At 41.6% G+C, this 24,369-nt stretch overlaps 1 protein-coding gene across 1 annotated transcript; it reads left to right on the top strand.

Moving 5' to 3' along the window:
• The first annotated feature begins 4,602 nt into the window (after nucleotides 1-4,602).
• On the top strand, nucleotides 4,603-17,793 carry TM4SF20 (transmembrane 4 L six family member 20). Its single transcript, XM_007520100.3, has 4 exons — nucleotides 4,603-4,808; nucleotides 9,510-9,575; nucleotides 14,409-14,560; nucleotides 16,446-17,793. Exons 1-4 carry the CDS (start codon nucleotides 4,626-4,628, stop codon nucleotides 16,732-16,734), a joined length of 690 nt encoding a protein of 229 aa, XP_007520162.1. The 5' UTR covers nucleotides 4,603-4,625; the 3' UTR covers nucleotides 16,735-17,793.
• Nucleotides 17,794-24,369: the final 6,576 nt, after the last annotated feature.

The following is a 24,369-nucleotide window of genomic DNA, read 5'->3' as shown; positions in this document are numbered from 1 at the left end:
GTGGCTGAAAAGAGAGTTAACATACAAAGCCAAACAACTTGTTGACTAATCATGAACCTAAAGGTTGGAATAGTGTAGATGAAGAGTTGGGGGGCCCTCCATTTTATAGATAGCTAGTAGTCATATTTTGGTTATATTCCAAAGGGTCTGTCGCTATACTAGTTGTTTTTTGTTTGTTTGTTTGTTTTGTTTTGGCCTGAGCCTGAAATCTGATATGCAGGTGGATCCTAATTATTGTCTGGAGAGGTGATGTCCTGGCTGGCAGAAGGACCAGAAAACTGGATCTGGGAAGAAAGTAGCTCCCAAATATGGGAAAGGGATATAAATATTGTTGACTATAAACCCCATTGATTTGATGTAATCTGGGGCCCATATTCAGCTTAGGAGCCTATGCAACCTTTGCATCCCTATAGATATGAGCTTACATTCAGTGGTCATAAGTAGGAACGTTCCAAGCTGCCTCAATATCAGAACCCATCTTCCTCAGGTGTAGGATAGAGTATGTAGTCCAGCCTTCCTTTGGAGGATGGAACATTCTCTACCATTGTTGGTCTGAATTGAGGGCAAGGTCCTATGGAGGCCCACAAAGGGGTCTATTGTGTTGTTCCTAATAGGAATGACTGGTAACAATGGAGAGAGGGATTTATTTAAGGTCTAGGCCCATCATGTCTGGGGAAACAAATTATTTAAGCCTCTGTTTTGCAGAAACAGCTTTCTTTCTCTTAGGATCTGCATGGCTTAGGATCTGGTTTCTGGGATGCACACTGTTGGAAGATGGCGGCTGTAGGACGGATTTATGAGAGAAACTAACCCACACCATGTGGTTCCTGCTAGTCCTTGTCCTCTTTCACCTATTCTCAATGTAATTTAGCTTTATTGGTCCTAAGACCTGAAAGTCAAGCTGCTAAAGCAGCTTCCAAGAACCTAATAAAGCCGCCATTTTTTTCGATACTTAATTGAACAGATGATACTAAGACGTTTGTCCTGCTACTGCCATCCTGACTAGGTGTTAAAGAGTGGAAGCCCACGTGTTCCAGGGAAAGACTGTGTGATTCATTCCTGAGTTGCACAAACCTAACTTTATGTCCATGTGAACTTGTCACTGATCACACGTGGTCTGTGCGATATGAGGAGCACCTAAGAGTTCATTTTTTAAAAATTTTAATATTATTTATGTATTTATTTATTTTGGATAGAGACAGAAAGTGGGGGGAGGGGAGAGAGGGAAGTAAAAAGAGAGAAAGAAACGAAGAGACTTCTGCAACCCTGCTTCACTGTTCATGAAGCTCCCCCCCCCACAAGTGTGGACCAGGTGTTCTGAACTCTGGTCTTTATGCACTGTAATGTACATGCTTTACCAGCTGTGCAATTGCCTCGTCCCCCACCCTAAATTTTTCAATTCTGGAAAAACAAACAAACAAAAAAAAACCATCTTGTTGCTAACTTTTGCATGCTTTTGTTATTTGCAGAATTTAAACACTACTCAGCTAGCACAGCAGGAAGCCTAAAAAAAGGATGGACCAGATACCCCACAGACTTTTCTGTTTGAACTGGGGATGTAGAAAGTCAGAGAAATGTTTGCCATTTCAATTTTTATTGTATCCTTTAAATCACACAAGAGATACCCGAGCGCCATTCTGGATATGAAAATGTACATTATAAACTAGTTATCTTTATTTACTTACTGGCTAGAGACAGCCAGAAATCAAGAGGGAAAAAGATGATAGAGAGGGAGAAAACGAGACACCCGCAATACTGCTTCTCCACTTGCAAAGGTTTCCCCCGCAGGTGGGCACCAGGGGCTTGAATCTGGGTCCTTGAGCATTGAGAAATGTGTGCTCAACCAGGTGCACCACCACCCAGCCCCAGAAATGTACATTTTAAGGCCTCTAATTGGCAGAAGTGTTGGTCTTGGGAGGCTGTTCTTCCCCCCCCCCCACTCTAACTCTTAAAATATTCTTGAGGACAATGAACCAACAGGAAAAAGACTAGATGTCACAATTCTAACGATGCTCACAGTTTTATCAAGATTGTCTCCAACTCAGAATCTCACCGCATCTTATGCAGAATATAAAGATGATAGATATTTAGTGTCTGCACTGTCTTACTGTAATTGTGTGGTTATAGGGTGGGAGGTGCTCAAGAAAGGCTGCTGAGGGAGTTGGGCTGTAGCGCAGTGGGTTAAGCGCACGTGGCGCCAAGTGCAAGGACTGGTATAAGGATCCAGGTTCGAGCCCCCAGCTCCCACCTGTAGGGGAGTCGCTTCACAGGGAGTGAAGCAGGTCTGCAGGTGTCTATCTTTCTCTCCCCCTCTCTGTCTTCCCCATTTCTCTCCATTTCTCTCTGTTCTATCTAACAACGACTACATCAATAACAACAACAATAACTACAACCACAATGAAAAACAACATGGGCAACAAAAGGGAAAATAAATAAATTAAAAAAAAAAAAAAGGCTGCAGAGGAAGCAGGAACACAGTTGGACCCGTTCCCAGCTCCTCAGCATTTATGCTGAGGACCAGGCTCACTCCTGGGTGGAGATCTACAAACATTCTGTACTTTCATAATTACAAATTTGCCCAAATATTATAACACTAGTAATAGGAAGACACCTGACCAGAAATCATAAGTCCCAAATTCACAACCAGGATATTTCAGAACAGGCTGACCAAGAATACGCCGCCTGATTCTTGCTGTCTAATTTCTCCTCTATAAAACAGTACCTTTGAGCTAAGAATTGCTAAGCACCTTAACAGCTCAGACAGCATGTGCAGCTATTGCATTTCTAAGTCAAAACTCTTCAGTTTTCTACCCCCACAGGCCCTTTTCTAGACCTTGGTTATTATGGCTGCAAAATGTGTGTATGGATAGATGCAAACAACTCTGAATTCCGTCTGATCGATCAACTTCACTGCAGCCAGAGTTGGCAACGGCTTGCCCTCCAGAATACAAACATTCACAGAACTGAGCTCCATGCAGTGAGAGAATGCTCTGCAGTAGATTTCATTCTCCAGAAATGTCTTTTTTGATATTTATTCATTTCCTTTTGTTGCCCTTGTTATTTTATTGTTGTTGTGATTGTTGTTGTTATTGATGTCGTTGTTGTTGGATAGGACAGAGAGAAATGGAGAGAGGAAGGGAAGACAGAGAGGGGGAGAGAAAGACAGACACCTGCAGACCTGCTTCACTGCTTGTGAAGCGACTCCCTTGCAGGTGGGGAGCCGGGGGCTCGAACTGGGATTCTTACACTGGTCCTTGCGCTTTGCGCCAAGTGTGCTTAAACCACTGCTCTACCGCCCGACTCCCAAAATGTTTGTTTATGGAACTTCTGCATTTGTCTTCTTACTCACCTTTTTGCGTAAAGTACATCTTTTAAAGTTGTCATTATTTCTTAGCTTTCCTAAGTATAATTATTTAATAAAATACTAGAAAAAAAACATCTATTTCTTTCAAGTGACTTATTTGGCCAAGAAAAATTAACAGAAGTCACCTTGATCTGCTTTGAAAAGAAATGATAAACCTTACTATATAGTTCACAATATCTGTTTACCTCTAAAATTGCAGAAGCTGGGAGGTCAGGGTAGTGACTCAGCAGGTGACTTGGCAGATGTGAGCTCCTGGGGTTGGCCTCCCACACTCCCACAAAGCACTGTTCTGGTCTTTTACTCACTCAATAAGAAATGTTCTTAATTATATTTCAAATTGTGGAAGCCAGCATAAAGATGGTTGGTGTGTGTCAGTCTGGTTTTCTCAGTAACTACCATGAACAAAAGGCCTTTTGTCAGTTCAGGGACCTATTAGTATACATGAAAATCTTTGGGGTGGGGGAAATAGCATAACAGTTATGCAAAGATTTAACTTTGTGTATATGCAGTCTGATGTGGAATCTTAATATTCTGCCCCATCACGACTCTTTACTTTCAGCAGAGGAAATGCTTTTCTCTCAATTCCATGTACACTTTCATTGTCTTATTCAACACTTGAACAATAAGGAAGGAGATGTCATGGTTAGTAATAGTATCATTATAACATCTTTAGAAAATATAGTTGGCATAGCTAATGGACATCTTTGTTTTCACTTCCTAACAAAAAACACTAAAGAAGCACTTGGGGATCAAGTTGTGGCACACTAAGTAAAGCACATTTATTACAATGTTCAAGGACATGGGTTCAAGACCCTGGTCCCCACCTGCAGGGTAGAAGCTTCAAAAGTGGTGAAGAAGGTCTGCAGGTGTCTCTTTTTTTGTTCCTCCATATCTCCCCCTTCCCTCTCAATTTCTCTCAGTCTCTATCCAATAAATAAATAAATAAGATACTTTTTAAAAGAAATACATCTTAAACTTATTCTGTTTTGTCTACATCTCCCTCTTTTTATACATACATTTTGATAACAAAAAGTACAGATTTTTTTTCTGTCTTCCTTTCCCCATCTCATAATAATATAAAATTATCCTTGTTTATTTAGTAGTCCTCATAAAAACACCCTGCCCTATTGGACTCTGAACTACTTCCCGCAATCCATTTTTCATAGTTGCTAAACTTTAACTAGAAAGCCTGGGATAAAAAAGCAGGACATCGCCACACAACACATCTATTCAGACAGGCTCTGTGAACCAGGGTACAACCATGACCTGCTGTGAAGGCTGGACCTCCTGCAATGGCATCAGTCTGCTGGTTCTAATTCTGGCTGGAGTCATTCTCAACTGCATTCCTCTGGTGGTCAAGTTAGTTGATGGAGATGAATATTCTAAAGATCCCATCTCTTGCTTTGAGTGGTGGTTCCCCGGAATCATAGGAGCAGGTTTGATGGTGAGTACTGTATATTTGGCTTGAGACGAAGAAAGGCCTATTTTACCAGACTCCTAAGGACCACTCAGCTTTGGTTGTGAGTTGGGGCTCAGTTCGGATCTGATGAGGAGTAGTGGTTGAGTATTAATTTACATCTATCATAAGCCAAGAATGGCAATTTAGACAGACTATGGTACAGGCCAGGGATCCTGGGCACAGACAGTAATAATGAAATGATCAGCATTGACTGAGTCATTCCTTACGCACCCTCTCTCTCCTCTTGTAAGGTTGTTCTTCCAGACTTTGTGGTGTCAGTCCCTTTTAGATTCATTCTCTCAATTGTCCTTTGTCATTATCAGTCCTCAAGTCTCCCCAGTAGGCAGTGGGGATGGATGTGCTCACACTTTATGCACAGCCATTATTTTAAATCATAGTGATGGGTAGTGAAATTATGACGTTACCTGTAGCAAAGGGAGCTGACCTAAGAGATTTGGAACTTGTAACCCTGGCTCTCAGAGTCTTTTCGACTCAGCCAGTGTGGAATCCAAAACTACACAGTGCTTATTTAATATTAAAATCAATAATTATTAAAGGACCCATCTTTGATAATATCTGCGACAGAGCAGTATAATATTGAATATCTGAGTGGGCAGAGAGCATAATGGTTCTGCAAAAAACTTTCATGCCTGAGGCTCAGACTCTCAGGCTCTATCTCCAGCACCTCCAGAAGCCAGAGCTGAGCAGTGCTCTGGTACATTCCCTGTGTCTTCCTCTCTTTATCTCTCTCATTAAAATAAATACAATTCCCACTGGGCCTGATCGTGAATTGCCTGAGCCGTGAGAACCAGAGTTGGGTTTATGGGCCTTGTCTTTGGGAATTCTGATGTGGTAGGTCAGGGTAGGACCCACATGGTAGGATACACACTTGCTTTTGCACCTAGCAGAATATCTCAGTTCTAGTTCTGTATTCAATATATTTTTAACAAAACACTTATTCTAGACTCTTGTGCTTGAGGCTCCCAGGTCTGAGGTTCAATGCCAGAGCTGAGCAGTGCTTTGGTAAAATAAAATTAATAATAATAATAATCAATAATTCTGTGGTTTCCAATGGGAGTAGAGATGCTGAAATTTGAAAAAATTGCTATTTGGTAACTTAACTTTTGTTTGCTTTGTGGATGCTACCCAGTAAGGTATTTGGTCAATGCTAGAGAAACCTTTCTCTCTCTCTCTCTCTCTCTCTCTCTCTGTGTGTGTGTGTGTGTGTGTGTGTGTGTGTGTGTATACGCGCGCGCTTATATTTCAATAGAACTGGTTACTTAGCTCCATGTTTACATGTCAGCTTCTGGGTCACTACATATTAAAATTTAAATAAAAATTGCTCCTCTAGCCTGCACATTGAATTTGAGATCATTCTTTCATCGAAATACCACCCTAAGAAGCATATCCTCAAAATTGATAGTTTATTTTTTCTTTCATTTCATAAGCAATTATGTACCCTATTTCAGCAGATTTACTTCAAGGAAACTTTTGAGAAAGTTCAGGTCTGTTTATTTAAACAGCCATACAAGTTGTCTTCCTGACTGAGAGAATACACACTGGTGGGTAGTGATGCCACAGCAAATTCTTATGTCTCTTTCCTGCCCTTCCTGAGGCTGCTACCAACTTGAGTTTGTTTCTTTTGCATCAACTTAGACCAGGAGCCAGAGCGGCTTCCTTTTGTGATTTCCATGAAGTTCCCAAAAGTTCCCATGTTAAAACAATTCATTTACAGCAAAGCTTGCAGCTTTAGATATACTTCATCACAGTGTGTGTGTGTGTGTGTGTGTGTGTGTGTGTGTGTGTGTGTGTGTGTTAGCATTGAAGGGGGAGCTGGGAGCAGCTGTAGTAAAATACACCCCTTTGGAGGGGTGGGGACAAGTGGTAAAAAGAGAAAGAAAGGCACAGGTACAAACATCTGGGCTCACACTTTATATTCTTACTCATGTAATCTCTGTAACAAATGGAGTTGTTGCTATTGTTTGTTCTTTTAACAGACCAGCAAACAAAAGCTTAGGAATGCTAATTGTAGATGTGAAACTCAATTTCAGATTTACCTGACTCCTAAACCCTGCTTTCCACCAGAATTAACACCATAATTTCAATACTTGTCTCAGATTGGAAGACAGGAAGGATAACATTTGTAACTGAATCTTTCATTAAATGACCACAACACAGAAACAAAGAGGGTATGTATAGTTCTGTGAAGCAGTTCTAGGGAATCTGGACTTCCTTGTTCCATGACTAAATTTATCTCACCACTTTCAGTCAATATTAAGGAAGGTTATCACCGTACCATCTTTATTGCTTCTTACTGGAGAATGCCGTTCAACTAGACATAATTCTTTCTAAAGTGCAATAAGCACTTTCCAGATGGAGCTTCACACTCTCGACTAGACTCACATGCAAACCAGCAGGTCACAGAAGGGGTCAGAATACAGGTCTATTTTTATGCTGCCCCATTACTTATAGAACAGGAAAGATTCTCTTTCCAAAAGGAATGGTGTCCTTCACACCTATCCAAATGCTGGCTAGTTCAAAGTGCTAAACTCTCAATACACTTGTAAGTACACAAACATTAATCAAGAAGAAGTCGCTGAGCTAAGCACCTGTATCATTCCCTAAAGGCTTTCCACAATTGTTAACATTTTAAATCATATTGCTTTTAAAAGGAGGGAAGCATGCAGGAAGTAGCTAACAGTAAAAATGATGAAATTCATGATTATTTCACGCAGTTCACTGATTTTATGGTTTTAGGATTTATCTAACACAGTGCTGGTATTTTCATCTTTGGAACTATGACTAAGAGTAAGTAAAATATTTGTAAAATTAATTACCATTAACTATTATCTTCTTAGCGGAAAAATCAATACTAGATACTTTTCCAAGTATGACGAAAGGACTTGAAATATGTCATCTACAGTAGAGATTATTTTACTTTCTGTGGGATTAACTGAAGTCTGATATTAATCTTTTTATTGAATTCACATATTACATAATAATGACTCACCCATTATCTATGTCAAACAAAACAAATTGCTAAGTGCTTACTACAGCATATTGAGTAGGTGGTAGCGCAGCGGGTTAAGCCCAAGTGGTGCAAAGCGCAAGGACCGGCATAAGGATCCTGGTTGGAGCCCCAGGCTCCCCACCTGCAGGGGAGTCGCTTCACAGGCGGTGAAGCAGGTCTGCAGGTGTCTATCTTTCTCTCCACCTTTCTGTTTTCCCCTCCTGTCTCCATTTCTCTCTGTCCTATCCAACAACAACAACAACAGTAATAACTACAACTATAAACCAACAAGGACAACAAAAGAGAATAAATAAAAGAACATAGTGATCATAGCATTTTTAAAAATATGATTTTATGTTTATGATGAAAAGTGACTTTGTATGCTGTTCTCATGTTCAAGTTCTTAGAGGTATTTTAAAAGTCTCAATTCCATAACCAAGTTCTTATGGTCTAATACTCTTTGCTTTTCACTGGTCTAACTGTATGCCATCTAGAACTGGAGAAAAGTATGAGTTTCTGTAAGTAAAAACGATGCTATTTATTTTATTGTTAAGGACAAAAATACCAGTAATACTTTGAAATTTCACACACACACAAAAAAACAAAACAATTCTTAGGCTCCCAAATATGCTTAGGAATTAGAGAGATAGTCTTTCTTATTCTTATTTCTTATTTTCAGAGCTGATTATTTGGAATATTTATAGTACACACACACACAGAGTTATGTTTTAATAGGCATTAATTAGAGAGTCCCTCAGCTCAGACTAGGCAAAATGTTTGAAATACCATAAATTATCAAGTTATTCAGAACAAAGGGACCAAGATGTGGTAATATTGGATGAGATCATCTGGATAAGGATTCACATTGTTACTTTATAAAACTCCTTGGCATGGAAGAAGACTATAAACTATTCACCATACCTGAAATACATTAGCCCGAAAGAATTTTGACAGAATTTATGTCAATAAAGGAAAATGAATGATTTACCCATGTTAACTTTAATTTTAATGTCACAGAGAGTGCTATGTACATACTTCGTGAAAATTAAGCAAAGGGAGGTCATTCCATGTCATGGATAGAGGAGGAGAAAGGAGAATATAGAATCAAAAATAATTCTCAGGTTGTAAACTTGGGAGAAGAGTAAGTGGGTGGAGTCTTTAAAAGGGAAGTTATGGAAGTAGGAGAGGGTGGAGATACAATTCCTTGTTCCCAACTGTCAGGTAAACAAAACCATCAATCTCTCTTCTGGATGCTTGCCAGGCTAACTCACAAGATTTGGGGGAGTGAGTACATAAGTGACTGCTGATTATAGGAACCAAGAAAGAAAACTGAATTTTAGCTGCAGCAGCCAACCCTTTCAAAAACAACTCTTGGAAATGAATAATGAATAAATTATTCCCATCTATTTAAAATCTAGGTCTCTAGAGATAACTTGGAAGAAACAGACAGAAGAAATGGAAGAGTTTCAAACTGCTGTCCTAAAAAAAAATCTCTCTCCCTTCCCCCCTTACTCCTTCCTGGTGGAATGGGAAGTCCAAGGTTTATAACATGAAGGGCATTGTGAAATTTCCCTTTTGTTCTCTTGAGCCTGGATTACCCACCAAGAGGGAGATAATTGCTTTTTCGTCTGCTGAGAAGTAATAATGTGCTTCTTTCCTGTTGATGTCATTTCCAGGCTATTCCAGCAACCACAATGGCTTTGTCAGCAAGAAAACGAGCTTGCTGCAACAACAGAGTCGGAGTGAGTATGGGCTGCTGGTCTGGGAGGAGTGCAAGCACAGGTACTGGTACTGGCACCTGACTCGGGTACTGGTACTGGCACCTGACTCGGCCACTGGAGTCAGAAGCATCTCCAGAATCTCATCATGGCTGCCCCCCAGTGGTGGGACTAGGTCTTAGAAACATTCCATTTGGAAGGATTCCATGAAAGTATCTGGACAGCAAGCTTTTCTTCCTACAGTTTTGGTTTCAATCTAAATGCCTCTTTGAAGCTAGCCTTCAGTCCTTGCTTCAGTCTTCAGCTTTTTTTTTCTTTCTTGCCAATCTAAACTTTTTTTTAAATAAAAAATAGAATTACTACACACTGAGAGCTGTCAAGAATTTCAGAACACTCAATTACTTGTCAGCTTAAGGGTGTGTTTAACATATTTAAGGAGGATGTGCCCTCCCTTGGGACTCTCATGCATATGAAAGATTGATTCCATAGGATCAGAATGATAATTACCATCCAGTTAAGTGAAAGGAGATGCCAGATATTTTTTTCCAGGCAACTAGCACATACCTACATGTATAAAGTTAGAACGTTAAAATAAATTAATGTCTCCATGCTCAGAACACTGCAAATGTTATCTTATTTCATTCACCTCAAGTTCCTTAGGTGGGAAATATTATGATCCCGATTTTATTGACTGGAAAAAATTGATCCTCAGAGCAAGCAAACAACTTGCTTGTGTAGCACAGTGAGTAAGTGGATTTCTATCCAAGTCCATACTCCAAAATTCACAGTGTCACATTATTCAAGGCATGAATGTGTTATTAAGTAACACAGAGAACTCTTACAATTCTTAAAGGAAGGAAGCAGATCAATGAACAAATAGTCACAGGAAATCGTCCTGGCTGAGCTGGAGGTATTAAAGCAGTGGTGCTCAGTTTTATGGGAACATTACAGGCACCCAGGCAGATCTTAATATCCCAAGGCCTGGTGCGACACAGAGTTCTGCATTAGTGTTTTTCAAAAACAAGTCAGGTGAGTCTAATGTCTCACCCAGGGCGAGAACTACTGTTCGTTGGAAAGAGAATACATCTCTCTCTCCATCAGTTAGTTAGAAAACATGTATCTATTCTGGAGTTACCTTTTCCCTGACCCTGATGTATATTTATCTAGAGTTATTTATGTTGATTATTTGTGGTTGACACTCCCCCCCCCCCCCCCCAGAGCACTGCTGCGCTCTGGTTTATACTGGTATTGGAGATTCAACCTGAGAGCTCAGAACCTCTGGCTGAAAAGTCATTTGCATAACCATTAGGCTGTTTCCCCAGCCTTTGATTTTTTGCTCCTCATATTGTAGCTATTCAGTATATATTAGAACTTAGTTCTCTTCCTTCTCACTTTTTTTCCTTATTGTGTTAACAGTGAAGAATTTGACTTTGTATTCTGTCAGTCTTACAGTCTGAACTATCTTGAGATAGTCACGCTGAGCTCTTTTGGAATCCCTAAATTCAGTAGTACTCCAAATACCTATTATTCACTCACATCTAATCACCACTAAGTCTTTTTCTCCTGCATACATTCTTGCACGGAAAATCAACTTTTTAATGCTGGCTTCAAAGCTCTCTCTTTGGGAGACACAAGGAATTGAGAATTAAGTCACTTATTTCAAGCAGGTGGTGGGTTTACCATACCGGCAGGTGCTGCTCCTCTGACTGCAGCCTTGAAAATGACTGAAATTGTGGTCCGGGAGGTGGCGCAGTAATAAAGCTTTGGGCTCTCAAGCATGAGGTCCCGAGTTGGATCCCCAGCAGCACATGTGCCAGAGTGATGTCTGGTTCTTTTTCTCTCCTCCTGTCTTTCACATAAAGAAAAATAAGAAAATCTTTAAAAAAAAAAAAAAACCTGAAATTCATGCTGCAGCAATGTGCAGCTGATTACACACTGGCCGAGAAGTCACAGGAGCTTCTGGGGTTTACGGAGTACGATGTGATATGGCTCACGCTGCTAACAGTGGAGTTGGCTATCTAATTAAAAGTGAAAGTTTGTACCAGAAAGATGCAATAGAGTTCTCGGACCCTTATCTCGATGGCAGTAGTGGAAGGACTGGCATTTGTCACACCTTTCATCTTCCGGGTACAGATAAGATGAAAGCATCATGAAAATGACAAAGGTCAGTCTTGGAAGGAAGGGGATCATTTCACCTTGCCAGGCTTTACCTGATCCTTATTTTTTCCCTCTACTCCAGCTTTGTTTCTGAACACTTTAGTTTTAATGAGTCACTCTAAGTGACTTTGATGAACTCACTCTAAGTGAAATTCAAGTGCCTGGAATCCCTTCCTTCCTTTAAATTTTTAAAAAATTTTTCTTCCCCCCCTTTTTGTTGCCCTTTTTTTTGTTATTGTTGTTGTAGTTGCTGTTGGTATTGATGTCGTCGTTGCTGGATAGGACAGAGAGAAATAGAGAAAGGAGGGAAAACAGAGAGGGAGAGAGAAAGATAGACACTTGCAGACCTGCTTCACCGCCCGTGAAGCAACCCCCCTGCAGGTGGGGAGCTGGGGGCTCGAACCTGGATCCTTATGCCAGTCCTTGCACTTTGCACCACAAGCACTTGTCCAACTCCCCCCTTTTAAATTTTTATTTTCTGTTGTTTTTGTTGTTGTTAGGGTTGCATTGCTCCAAACCAACATTTATTTTTCATATAGAGTGGTAGAGTGAGAAAAGTAACATAGCCTTGAAGCTTCCTCCAATGTGGTGGAGGCCAGGCTTGAATCTAGGTCACCAAGCAGGTGCACTCTCCCAGGTGAGCTGCTGTTACCAACTCTGGAATCACTTTCTAAAGCCCGGCCACTCTAGAGTGATGGGAGGTCAGAAATAATACATGGGCAAAATATGATCATGGTGGATGGCACTTTCTGATGAACAAATTAACCTGCCCAGGACAGAGCAGAATGGAAGTATGGGGATTTGAATTCAACTCCAAATCTATTGTTCTCTGCTTCTGACTGGAATGATTCTGTTGTAGTAAATTTGAGCTCTCTTTTTTTTTCCCCAATCCTGAAAGTCCTACAATTTTGCTAGTCTTCCTGAACTGCAGGTTTCTCACTCATAAAATAGGAATAGTAATATCTGTATCTTAGGGTTATTGAAAGGAATACAGGAGATGACTTATGAAATGCCTGGTGGTCCATGACACATACTACCTAGGTAGACACTGCTCCTGCCCAAACTCATTGAGGGCGGGGCTGAAGAGAACAACATATGGAGCCCTTGAGGAGATGTAATGGCATCCCATCAGAGAGGAAGGTTGCTTTCATTTCTGAAGATTAAAACAATCCTCATCATCATTCACAAACAACTTCACTGAAACATAGGAAACAAGCCTAGCTTTCTTTTGGGTCAATTACATTCCTACTTTTTTTTTTTTTTTTTCTGCTTTCTGTGGCTCTCATTCATTGGTCCTCATTGACAATCATTTTGCGCCTTCCCAACTAGGGGATGTTTAGCAATGCCTGCAGACAGTTTTGGTGGTCACGACTGGAGTGAGGCTGAGGGGATGGCTACCCTCTAGGGAGCAGAGGCCAGGGATGCTGCTAAGCATCCTGTAACGTACAGGAAAGGCCTTCAAAGCAAGGAAGCCCAAATATCTGTGGTGCTGAGGCTGAGAGAGGATCTAACCCTACACAGTGGATTGATCACTGCAATCTGCAATCTGGCCCCTGACAGCCACTGACCAAGCACAGGCTCAAGATCTTCTAGTCTAGGGACCAGACATGACATTGTGGATGATTCATTCAAGCCAGGGTTCTGTGAGGCAAGAAGGGGACATAACATGTGGGGGAAGCCGATCTCAGTTCTTCTTCTTCTAGCGTTTGCCCTTCTTCCGTAGCCAGTCAACAGCATCAGGTTGAGCCTGATGTAAAGTTTCGAGACCTCCTTTGAATCTGGAGAGGTGGCAGTCGTTGACTATGTGGGTCATAGTCTGTCTGGAGCCGCAGGGGCAGTTCGGGTCGTCTCTGGCTTCCCAGCGATCACCGAACTCAGTGATCCATTAGAAAGGACAGTTCTTAGAGAGATCCGAGTTTCATTTTTCCCAGACGTGGTGGCAAGCCCAACAGTCTAGTCAAGTGGCACTGATTTTGTCCGCTGTCTCCTTTCCTCCTCCACAACCACCCAGTAATCTTTAAGACATCAGACTTCAGGGTAACAGTTGATTAAAAAGACGACTCAGCTCTGACCAAGATATTGCAAAGGAGATGGCTTCATCGTTTTTTAAATAGTTATATAGTAATCTATAGTATACCACAACTTTCTTAGTTATTCATCTGTCACGGGACATCTAGCTTGCTTCCAGGTTTGGGATACTACAAATTATGCTGCTATGAACATAGGTGTGCACGGGTCTTTTCTGATAGGTTTGTTTTCCCTGGGTATATCCCAGGAGAGGGTTTTCCAGGTCATAAAATAGGTCCATTTCTAACATTCTGATGAATCTCCAGACTGTTTCCCACTCACTCATAGGAGGAGCTTAAAAAGCAAGGACATTAATGGAATATACAAGGTGAAACTTGGACTGGATGTGGTGTATTGCACCAAAGCGAAGGACTCTGGGGAAGGTGGGGAAAGGATGGGAAGAAGGGACACTGGAGTCCTGGTCTGTGATGGGGGAGCATGCCTGAGGTTGAGGGAGTGAGTGTCTCTAAGGCACCTAGACACCTATCCTGGGTGCCTATGTATCACTGCCTCTACTGTAAACTATTAAAAACACCCTATCCCCCACGAAATGGGGAAAAGAGCATGATACAGGCTACTTAGACCTGAACCAGACCCAGAATGTGCACTCACATGCCTTGGTTTCCCACCTAGATGTTTCTCTCATCCATTCTGAATGTGATCACCATCATCGGAGCTGTGTACTGCATGCTGGTGTCTCTCATCGCCCTCCTCCAAGGCCCGCTCATCTGTAACTCTCACATCAATGGTGCTGCCAACTGCGAATTCTCCTTAGGAAATTTAAGGTGAGTGCAGAGCCCGGGGTGGGGGGTGGTTAAGCGCACATATCACTGTGCGCAAGGGCCCGGGTTTGATCCCCAACTCTCCACTTGCAGGAGGGATGCTTTGTGAGCTGTGAAGCAGGTCTGCAGGTATCTATCTTTCTCTCTCCATCTCTTACCTCTCCTCTTCTCTTCTTCTCTGTCCTGTCAAATAAAAGAAAGTAGAAAGAAAAAAAAAGAAGAAAGTTAAGATGAGTGACCTGATTTGCATGTCTGGCATACTTACAGACACAGCTGCAGCCAGTTAGATGAGAATAGAGTGGTGTTGACATTGTGCCATGTTTCTCTTGGATGAAACAACTGGGATGGATCATGAGAGATCCTGACCCAGTAATCTTGACAGACACAATCTCATAGAAATGGAGGCATCACTCTTCAGACTTTTTAAAAAATAATTTTTATTTATTTTCTTACTCCCTTTTGTTGCCCTTGTAATTATTGATGTTGTCATTGTTGGATAGGACAGAAAGAAATAGAGAGGGGAGGGGAAGACAGAGAGAGGGAAGAGAAAGACAGACACCTACGGACCTACTTCACGGCTTTTGAAAAGACTCCCTTGCAGGTGGGGAGCCCGGGGCTTGAACAGGGCTCCTTATGCTGGTCCTTGTGCTTTGCCCCACCTGCGCTTAACAGGCAGCGCTGGGGGTATGGCGGTGGCGCAGTGGGTTAAGCGTATGTGGCGCAAAGCGCAGGGACCGGCGTAAGGATCCCGGTTCGAGCCCCTGGCTCCCCACCTGCAGGGGAGTCACTTCACAGGCGGTGAAGCAGGTCTGCAGGTGTCTATCTTTCTCTCCCCCTCTCTGTCTTCCCCTCCTCTCTCCATTTCTCTCTGTCCTATCCAACAACGAATTGCGTCAACAAGGGCAATAATAATAACCACAACGAAGCTACAACAAGGGCAACAAAAGGGGGGGGGGAAATGGCCTCCAGGAGCGGTGGATTCATGGTGCAGGCACCGAGCCCAGCAATAACCCTGGAGGAGGAAAAGAAAAAAAAAAAAAGAGGCAGCGCTATTGCCCAACTCCCCAGACTGTTTTGTAGGTGTGGTCTTATTTTATTATTTATTTATTTATTTATTTATTTATTCCCTTTTGTTGCCTTTGTTGTTGCCTTTATTATTGTACTTATTCTTGTTGTTGTCGTTGTTGGATAGCACAAAGAGAAATGGAGAGAGGAGGGGAAGACAGAGAGAGGGAGAGAAAGATAGACACCTGCAGACCTGCTTCACTGACAGTGAAGCGACTCCTCTGCAGATGGGGAACAGGGGCTCCAGCCGGGATTCTTACACGGGTCCTTGTGCTTTGTGCCACGTTCGCTCAACCCGCTGTGCTACCGCCCAACTCCCTGTTTTTGTTTTTTTTTTAAGTTTATCAGAGCTCTGCTCACCTCTGACTTGTGCAAGGTTTGAATCCAAAATTCTGGGACCTCATGGAAATAAGTTTTTTTTACATAATCCTTATTCTATCTCCCCACCAATACACAGTAATTGTGCACTGAGAATTGAGTTTCTTGATGGGACAAGCCTTTAGCTCCTAATTTATGAGTAGCTATTCAACAGTGAGACATCTGCATAAATATCCCAAACCACAGAAAACTGTTGATACTCATTTCTGGCACAGAAAAGCAACCACTTCTTAGAGCTGGGTGCTATGTTTGCTGAATGATATGATGAATAAAGGTTTTATGGTTATTGCATGCTCAGAAACCCTGATTTTAGCTAGTTTTCAGCATGATACTCCCACAGAACTTTCTTTTACCACCTAGTCCATTTCTGGAATCAGTGCTGTGTTGTTTGGATGGCCAGTGATATTCCCAACTACCTTATCTTATCATTTCTTTCATTTTCCAGTTCTTTTGATCCAGAATCCTTCGATCTACAGTGGTTCTTCAATGAAACTTGTACACCTTTTACTGGTTCCAACAATGACATCAGTAACAACATCACAGCTGGCCAAGGGAAAATATTGAACTGGGACTCGGACGCAGAAGACAACAGATATAAAATGGTCCACTTGTCAGTGTATTTAGGCCTCCTGCTCGTGGGAATCTTTGAGGTCCTGTTTGGGCTCAGCCAGATACTCATTGGCTTCCTGGGATGTTTGTGTGGTGTTTCTAAGCGAAGAAATCGATATGTGTAGCTCACTGGCAATAAAATGGAAATATCAGCATTTTCAATCACATGAAAATTACATTTGAGGCATGAAGAATTTCGAAGCCCAACTATAGAACATTATCGAGGAAGCTATATGAGTCATTTTAGTTAAACCCTTATTTTTAAAATTACCTTTAAGGTGTTTAAAAAAGAAACTCCTCCCCGCTCCCCCCCCCACACACACACATTGAATGCTTGCTGGTCAATGCTAATACTTTGTCATAGAAAGAAAAAACTTTAGTGGTGAACCTTGGGAGAAGTAGACAGAAGCTTTAAAGTTTTATGTACATTAAAATGTTTCTAACTTTGTACTCTTATTTGGAGGGAGGCAGAAAGGGAAAGGGGACATGAAAGGGAGAAGGGAAGTTAAAGAATAGAAATTTCCTGGAACCTTTTCCACCGTGTTTCTTTATACTTAATAATAAATATAGAACTGGAGTGTAATAAAGTCTTGAGGCCTAATTTCCAGTTTATAGGAAATCTAGGGTAAGAGAACATAAAGAAAAATCCTGGGGCCAGGTGGTGGCGCAACTGGTTGAGCGCACATGTTGCAATGAGCAAGGACCCAGGTTCAAGCCCCCAGTCCCCACCTGCAGGGGGAAAGCTTTGCGAATGGTGAAGCAGTGTTGCAGGTGTCTGTCTTTCTCCCTCTCAATCAACCCCTTTCCTCTTGATTTCTGGCTGTTTCTAGCCAATAAATAAAATAAAGATAATTTTAAAAAAATCCCAAGGGCTGGGCAGTGGTGCACCCAGTTAAGCACACATATTAACGAAGTGCAAGAACCCAGGTTCAAGTTCCCAATCCCCACCTGCAGGGGGGTTTGCTTCACGAGTGGTGAAGCAGGGCTGCAGGTCTCTCCCTCTCTCTGTCTCCCCCCTTTCTCCCCTTGCCCACATTTCAATTTCTCTCTGTCCTATCAAAAAATAAATAAATTAAAAAAAAGGAAAAAAATGACTGCTAGGAGCAATGGATTCATAGTGCCAGCACTGAGCTCCAGCAATAACTGGTGGCAAAAAAAAAAAAAAAAAAAGAAAGAAAGAAAAACCCCACAGGTAAAACAATGAAGAGAAGGGAGTCTCATCTTCAAGAAATGAAATGGGAACAATTCATAGTTTGATGGACTGAGGGCAGTAATCTACACTAGCAAAATGAAGGATTCAATGAAATACATCACGCGGCCCTGGCTCAGGGTCGTTGGGAAAACGTGGACAAGTCTGGTTTGGGTGACATTAGGGAATGGTTACATTTCAGGTTTGATAATAGTTTTATGTTTATAAAGGAAAATATTATCTTTTAAAAAAGAAATGCATATTTGTGCTTTTGGAGAAATGTTCTGTTCAAAATTTCTTCAGTGGAAAAAAAAATGAAGCAATGGAGAACACTGTTATATTTATTATATACTTAAGAACTGTTTTATATATATATATATATATATATATTAAGAAATACTTCTCTTAAATACATATGACAATTCATACTGTTTATTTTTCCATGTTTGTATTTTTCACAATAGTAAAGAAAAATCATCACTCTTTCAAAAGCTGATATATACTAATCTTTAGAAGGCAGAACAGCCAAGCAGTGATATTTAGTCAGAATAGACAAGACTAAAAATTCAGTTTTCTGAATGTAAAGATTTCTGCATTTTGGGGGCTGGGCAGTGGGTGGCGCACCATGTTAAACACACAAGGACCCACACAAAGATCCAGGTTCAAGCCATCGGCTACCCCCATGCAGAGTCCCCCATGGGGGACTCTTCACAAGCGGTGAAACAGGTCTACAGGTATCTCTCTCTCTCTATCTCCTCCTCCCCCTCTCAATTTTTCTCTGTCCTATCCAATAAAATCAAATAAAATGGCTGCCGGGAGCAGTGAATTTATAATGTCTGGAAAATAATATCTGCATTTTATTCAAGCTTTTCATCATGGTCCCTGGGGCTTCACTACTTTGAGCTGGCTTTTTTTTTTTTCCAGGTAGTGACAAGAGTCCAAAGGACAGAGGGAACCATATACCACAGCACTGAGACTTCCTCCAGAGCCCTGGGTTTGATTTGGATCATGCACATGACAAAGAAGGATTATCCACATGATCTTGCCAGCCTCTTATTCAATGTTATCATTTTTCTTCTGTTGGGGGGTTAATGGTTTATAGTTGTTGACACACGGCTACAGTTTCTCATCTCCCCACAATAGGTGTCTGCAAAACACCCTTACCCCCATTACAGTGCTTTTCCAGCATCATGCACCAGTACCTCAAAGCCCCATCTCAGCACCTGTCCCTGCCCTGACTTTCCCAGAGTCTTTTGCTTCGGTGCAGTGGTTTTACTTTGTGTTTTCCTCTTACGTCTTTAAGTTCTGCCACTGAGTGAGATCATCTGGTATTCAGCCTTCTCTTTTTGGCTTATCTTTCTTTGGCTTAACATTCTTCCTTCAAGTGGAGCTTGATGGATCTAAGGTGAGGTGAAGGAGACTCCAACATTTTTAACAGCTGAGTAGTATCCCATTGTATATATACACACAACTTTTAGTTACTCATATATTTTTTTTTTATTTTATTTTGGATAGACAGAAATTGAGAAGGGGAGATCGAGAAACACCTGCTTCATAGCCATAGCCACTTGTGAAACTTGCCCCTACAGTTAGGGAACTGAGACTTGAACCTAGGTCCTTGGGCATTATAGCCTGTACTCTCTACCAGGTGTGCCACTGTCCAGTCCAGTCCCTTATGCAATTTTTCAAAATGTTCACTGAGCCTTAAGTCTTACAAATAATTTACAATACCTAAATTAGAACTTCCTAGATAATCAGTGGCGTCAACAACTGATAAGTCTTCCTCTCTGAAGCTATTAATATATAAAGACAATCTTCCTATGCACGGACACGTTCTAAAGGCTGGTAGGTCTAAGTTGAAATATCTCCTATTTGATCAAAAGAAAAAAAAAACTTTACAGGATGCATGACTCCAAGGAGCTATGTTAGCACTCACTCAAGCCACTATTATTGTAACTTGTGAGCTTGTTTGGAGATTCTAGCAGGGGAAGCGCAGCTACATGTATGCCCTGGACCGGACAGGTCCACCTGTATTCGGGGAAGGCCGTCCTCCTTGACCAAGCTGACCAAGTGCGCAGCTTCTGAGGGGCGCACATGAAACAGTGGGGGAGGAAGGGGTCACCCACCTAGCCAGCCAGACCAGCCGAATCAACGTTGACCATCAATGGGGTGACTGATGTTACAGCTGGATCGCCCTCACATCCCATTACTGTAACTTGTGGCGATACAGCCTGACCTCATTTGTGTGCATGCATAGCACTACACAAGGATTTAAGAGCAGAGGGATCATATCCTTATTCATTTTCTCACTTCTTTCCTTAGCAAGCCTTCTTCTCTGTCCAGACCTCTTGTCTCATCCATCCAATCAAACTTCTTAAAATTTAGTTTATTTTAAATTCTTGTTTTGTTTTTGCTTATTTTGAATGGAGAGGGTGAAATTGAGAGTGAACGGGGAGATCTTGAAAGACACCTGCAACCTGCAGCACCCACCACTTGGCCCCTCAAGCAAGCTTCTGTTCATCCCTCAGATGTCAGAGCATTTTTCAGAGGCCTTCTCTAATAACAAAAGACAAGTTTTAGGCTGGGGGTATGGATCCACCTGCCAATGGCCATGTCCAGTGGAGAAGCAATTACAGAATCCAGAACTCCCACCTTCTGCACGTCATAAGGAATTTTGGTCTCCACTTCCAGAGGGGCAGAAATGTTAGGGACTCTGAACTCCAATTCCATCAAGACCCAGGAAGACAGGAGGGATACTCAGAAGTAGAAATAGGTGTAGGTGTGACTTGGGAGGTGTGACTTGCAGGACCATAGAGGAAAAAAAAAAAAGGCTACATTTATATAGTTATAGAAATAATAGTCAACCCATATCTGCAACTTTGGGAGAACTACTGTAGCTTCCAGTGGAGGGAATGGGGATATAGAACTCCAGTGGTGGGAATGGTACAGAATTATATCCGTTATCTTTTAATTTTAAAATAAGTATTAAGTCACTAGTAAAATAAAAAGAGGGAAGGGAGAGGGAGAAAGACAAGACACCTGCAGACTCACTTCACCACTTGTGAAGCAACGCCCCCTGCAGGTAGGGATCAGGGTTCCTCCACATGGTAGTTGGTGCTTTTAACTGGGTGCACCACTGCCTGGTCCCTTTTCTATTTTTTTATTTGATAAGACAGAGAAATTGAAGGGGGGTGGTTTGCCAGATGGTGGTGCACCCGGTTAAATGCACACAGTACTAAGTGCAAGGACCCACGCAAGGATCTAGGTTCAAGTCTTCCATCTGCAGGGGGGACACTTCATGAGTGGTGAAGCAGGTCGGCAGGTGTCTATTTTTTTCTCTCCCTCTTTATCCCCCCCCCTCCATTTCTGTCAGTACTGTCAAATAAAATGGAAAAATTGGCCACCAGGAACAATGGATTCCTAGTGCTAGTACCAAGTCCCAGTGATAATCCTGGAGGAATTTAAGAAACAAATTGAGAGAGGGTGAGTTAAGAAGAAAGACCAGACAGACCTGTTTCATTACTTGTTAAGTGCGCCCTCTGCAGGTGGGAAGCAGGGTCTCAAATCCTATATTCTATTAGAATTTTGTATTCCTTTTAGAACTTTCTTTGTATAAAGGCTTTCCTCTTCATTAAAGTTTACATGATGCTTTAATTACAAAAAAAGAGGCAAGTTTACCTTCACTTGCTCCTTTAACATGCTTTTTCTCATTTCTAAGTCACAGATGCCAATATTTTTCTTTGTATTTACTTCTAAAATTTTACTCAGTCCCCAAGCCTCCCAAGATTAAAATTGCCATGGACCCAGGGATATGATTCTTTTCTTCACTTCTGGTATATTCAGTACCTAACACAGGGTCTGATACAAGCAAGACCACTACATTTCCCTGACTCTTTATTCTTCATACTCAGCTTTTAGTGAAGACTCAGTGTTTACCAGGTGTCAAATTGCTGATGGTCATACGATCAAATTCGAGGTCAGTAGGGATGATGGTTTAATGGTGTGGATTGATGGCACCTACCATTTTCTCATCTCCCCAGAGATAGATGGCCCCTGTTCTCTACAGGGTTAGGAAGACACAGAAACTAAAGTCCCCCATTTCAGAGGGCAAAAGGTCATAAAGGCAAAACCAGTGGGAAGAGCTAGAATGTGATTTCTTTGCCATTTTAGGCTTGTGGAAGCTTTTAACATAGACTAAGTGCCTAAAACCTGTGTTCCACTTGTAGTTAGATATTAGGGCTGGGGGACATGTCACCTCTAGTTTTGTACCTGATGTTGCAGACCCATGTTGCAGACCCACACACACACACACACACACACACACACACAGGCTAGTGCACCACTCCAGCAGATAGGGCTGAATCAGGAATTTCAGGAATACAAGCTCAGGGTTTTCCTAGTTGAGCTATTTTCTTGATTGCTACTGGTCTAATTCTTTAATAAGTCTTATTGCTTCTCTTCCTCCTTTAGTCTGCCAATTCTTTTTTAATATATTTATTTTCCCTTTTGTTGCCCTTGTTTTTATTATTGTTATAGTTGTTGCTGTTGTTATTTATGTCGTCATTGTTGGATAGGAAAGAGAGAAATGGAGGAACAGAAGACAGAGAGGGGGACAGAAAGACAGGTACCTGCAGACCTGCTTCACCGTCTGTGAAGCAACACTCCTGCAGGTGGGGAGCCGGGGGCTCGAACCGGGGTCCTTAGTTGGTTCTTGCACTTAGCGCCACCTGTGCTTAACCCACTGCACTACTGCCTGACTCCCTGTCCACCAGTTCTTTTAAGAGTAGGGCTTGTGGCACATCTGTAGTAACCTCTTAGTACTCAGATCAGTGCTGTGGACTTATTATTATTATTATGTTATTGAATAATATACAGTAAGCAAAAGAATATTTACAGGGAATTAAATTCTTCTGAAGTTGAGGTCTGGAAAAAATACTTCAATTACAATGTGAAATATATTGATGCAAAACAAGACACCCATGCAAGAAAGGAAACGAAGTTCTCTTGAAAGCAGACTACGTTTACTGTTGGGGAAATGGTTCAATCAGTAGAGTGCAGGACTTGCAAGCCTGACACCTTGGATTTGGTCCCCAACATCGGACAAGAGATAAGAGTTGAGTGTTGCTCTGGTCTCTCTCTTGTTCATGAAACAAAACTAAAACAACAACAACAAAAACAAAGAACTTTCATAAACGTATCGCTTACTACTTCATGTCAGTAACTTGGAAAATGTGTTAGCAAAATGTTCCTAGAAGTTAAAACAAGGTCAAACCTTGGTGTCCTGAAAGTAGTTTAACGGCATATTGGGGTGAGGTGAGTATGTTTAGCGGCATACTGGGGTGAGGGATATAACAGGTGTATCCCATGATAGTTGCTGTACTTGGTTGTATGGCGCTAGTGTAGCTTATCATTGTGTTGCTGGTCTGACTAGATCCTCTTCTGCCTCTGCTCTCCAAAATTGGAATCTTTTCTTCATTTTCTGCATACTCAAGTCCTTTCTATATGTCAAGGTTCAGTTCCGACATTCAAGCGCTTCCTGACTATTCTGACTAGCAGTGAACTGGCTTCTCTTAGTCCTCAGAGCACTGCCTCACAGCCATGAGCAGCTTCCAGAAGACAGAGGCTGGCCTCACAGGGCTTGCAGTGGGAGATACGCACCTTCTTCAATGGTTAGATCCGTGCCAAGATGAAGAGCTACCTAACCAATCTCCCTCTACTCAAGGGGTGTCCCTCAACTGCCTTTCCTAAACTCAGTGCCCTTTGTAGAAAGAGATTATAGGTAGCTAGAGATTACTACACTTCACTACAACTCTGTTCATTTCTGAATGAGACAAAAAGCTTTGGGTACCAAAGGCTCCCAGCACTTGGTTTCACTGGTGCAATGAATTCTCTGGACATTCAGACTAGCTACAAACCACACTGAAACCAACGCCTGACTCAAGGTATTGCCATCGGAACCACATCATATTTACTCTGAACAAGAAAACTGCCTCAGTGCCACCAGCCCCTCCCACTACCAAGATGCCAAGCTGAAAGCACAGAAGTTCTCATTGCCTACTAAGTTACTGAATTACCTGTGACTTACACATGGTATGTGAAGACTCGGGTTCACAGAAGACTGGATGCAGAATATAGCTCAGAGCACAACATGAGGAAATAAAATCTTTCAGTAGACAACGATCGTTTTAGTTGACAGTTTATTAAATACACTACATTTGTACCTTATTTTGTAGGTTTTTTTTTTTAATCATCCACAGACTTAGTAGAAATGTACTTTATAGAAAAACCATTTGCAAAACTAAAATAAAAATAATGCACATTTTACACACACACATTTGATATATGGCTGAAATCGTTAAGAATTATTTAATGAGGGTGATCAGGAAACATGGGGTGGCTTGATGTGATCAATCCTGACACCCGGCCATGACTGCAGAAGAGCTGATGTGAGAATGTGGATGCAAACATGGCTATTAATAAAATTCTTTAGTCTAATTGTGTTTGAGAAATAGGACAAAAGAAATGTCACTGTCTTTCTTTGACACATTACTTCCTAAACCCATACTTTATG

Source organism: Erinaceus europaeus, chromosome 7, assembly GCF_950295315.1.
Source record: "Erinaceus europaeus chromosome 7, mEriEur2.1, whole genome shotgun sequence".
Lineage (NCBI taxonomy): Eukaryota > Metazoa > Chordata > Mammalia > Eulipotyphla > Erinaceidae > Erinaceus > Erinaceus europaeus.
The sequence above is the reverse complement of the archived record's forward strand: the minus strand, read 5'-3'. Positions and strand labels throughout refer to the sequence as shown.

Bases quoted from the DNA above. Each gene is read 5' to 3' on its own strand.
- TM4SF20 (XM_007520100.3), top strand. From the start codon at position 4,626: ATGACCTGCTGTGAAGGCTGGACCTCCTGCAATGGCATCAGTCTGCTG. The intron at 4,809-9,509 runs GTGAGTACTGTA...TGTCATTTCCAG, and splicing joins TCATAGGAGCAGGTTTGATG to GCTATTCCAGCAACCACAAT. The intron at 14,561-16,445 runs GTGAGTGCAGAG...TTCATTTTCCAG, and splicing joins TTCTCCTTAGGAAATTTAAG to TTCTTTTGATCCAGAATCCT.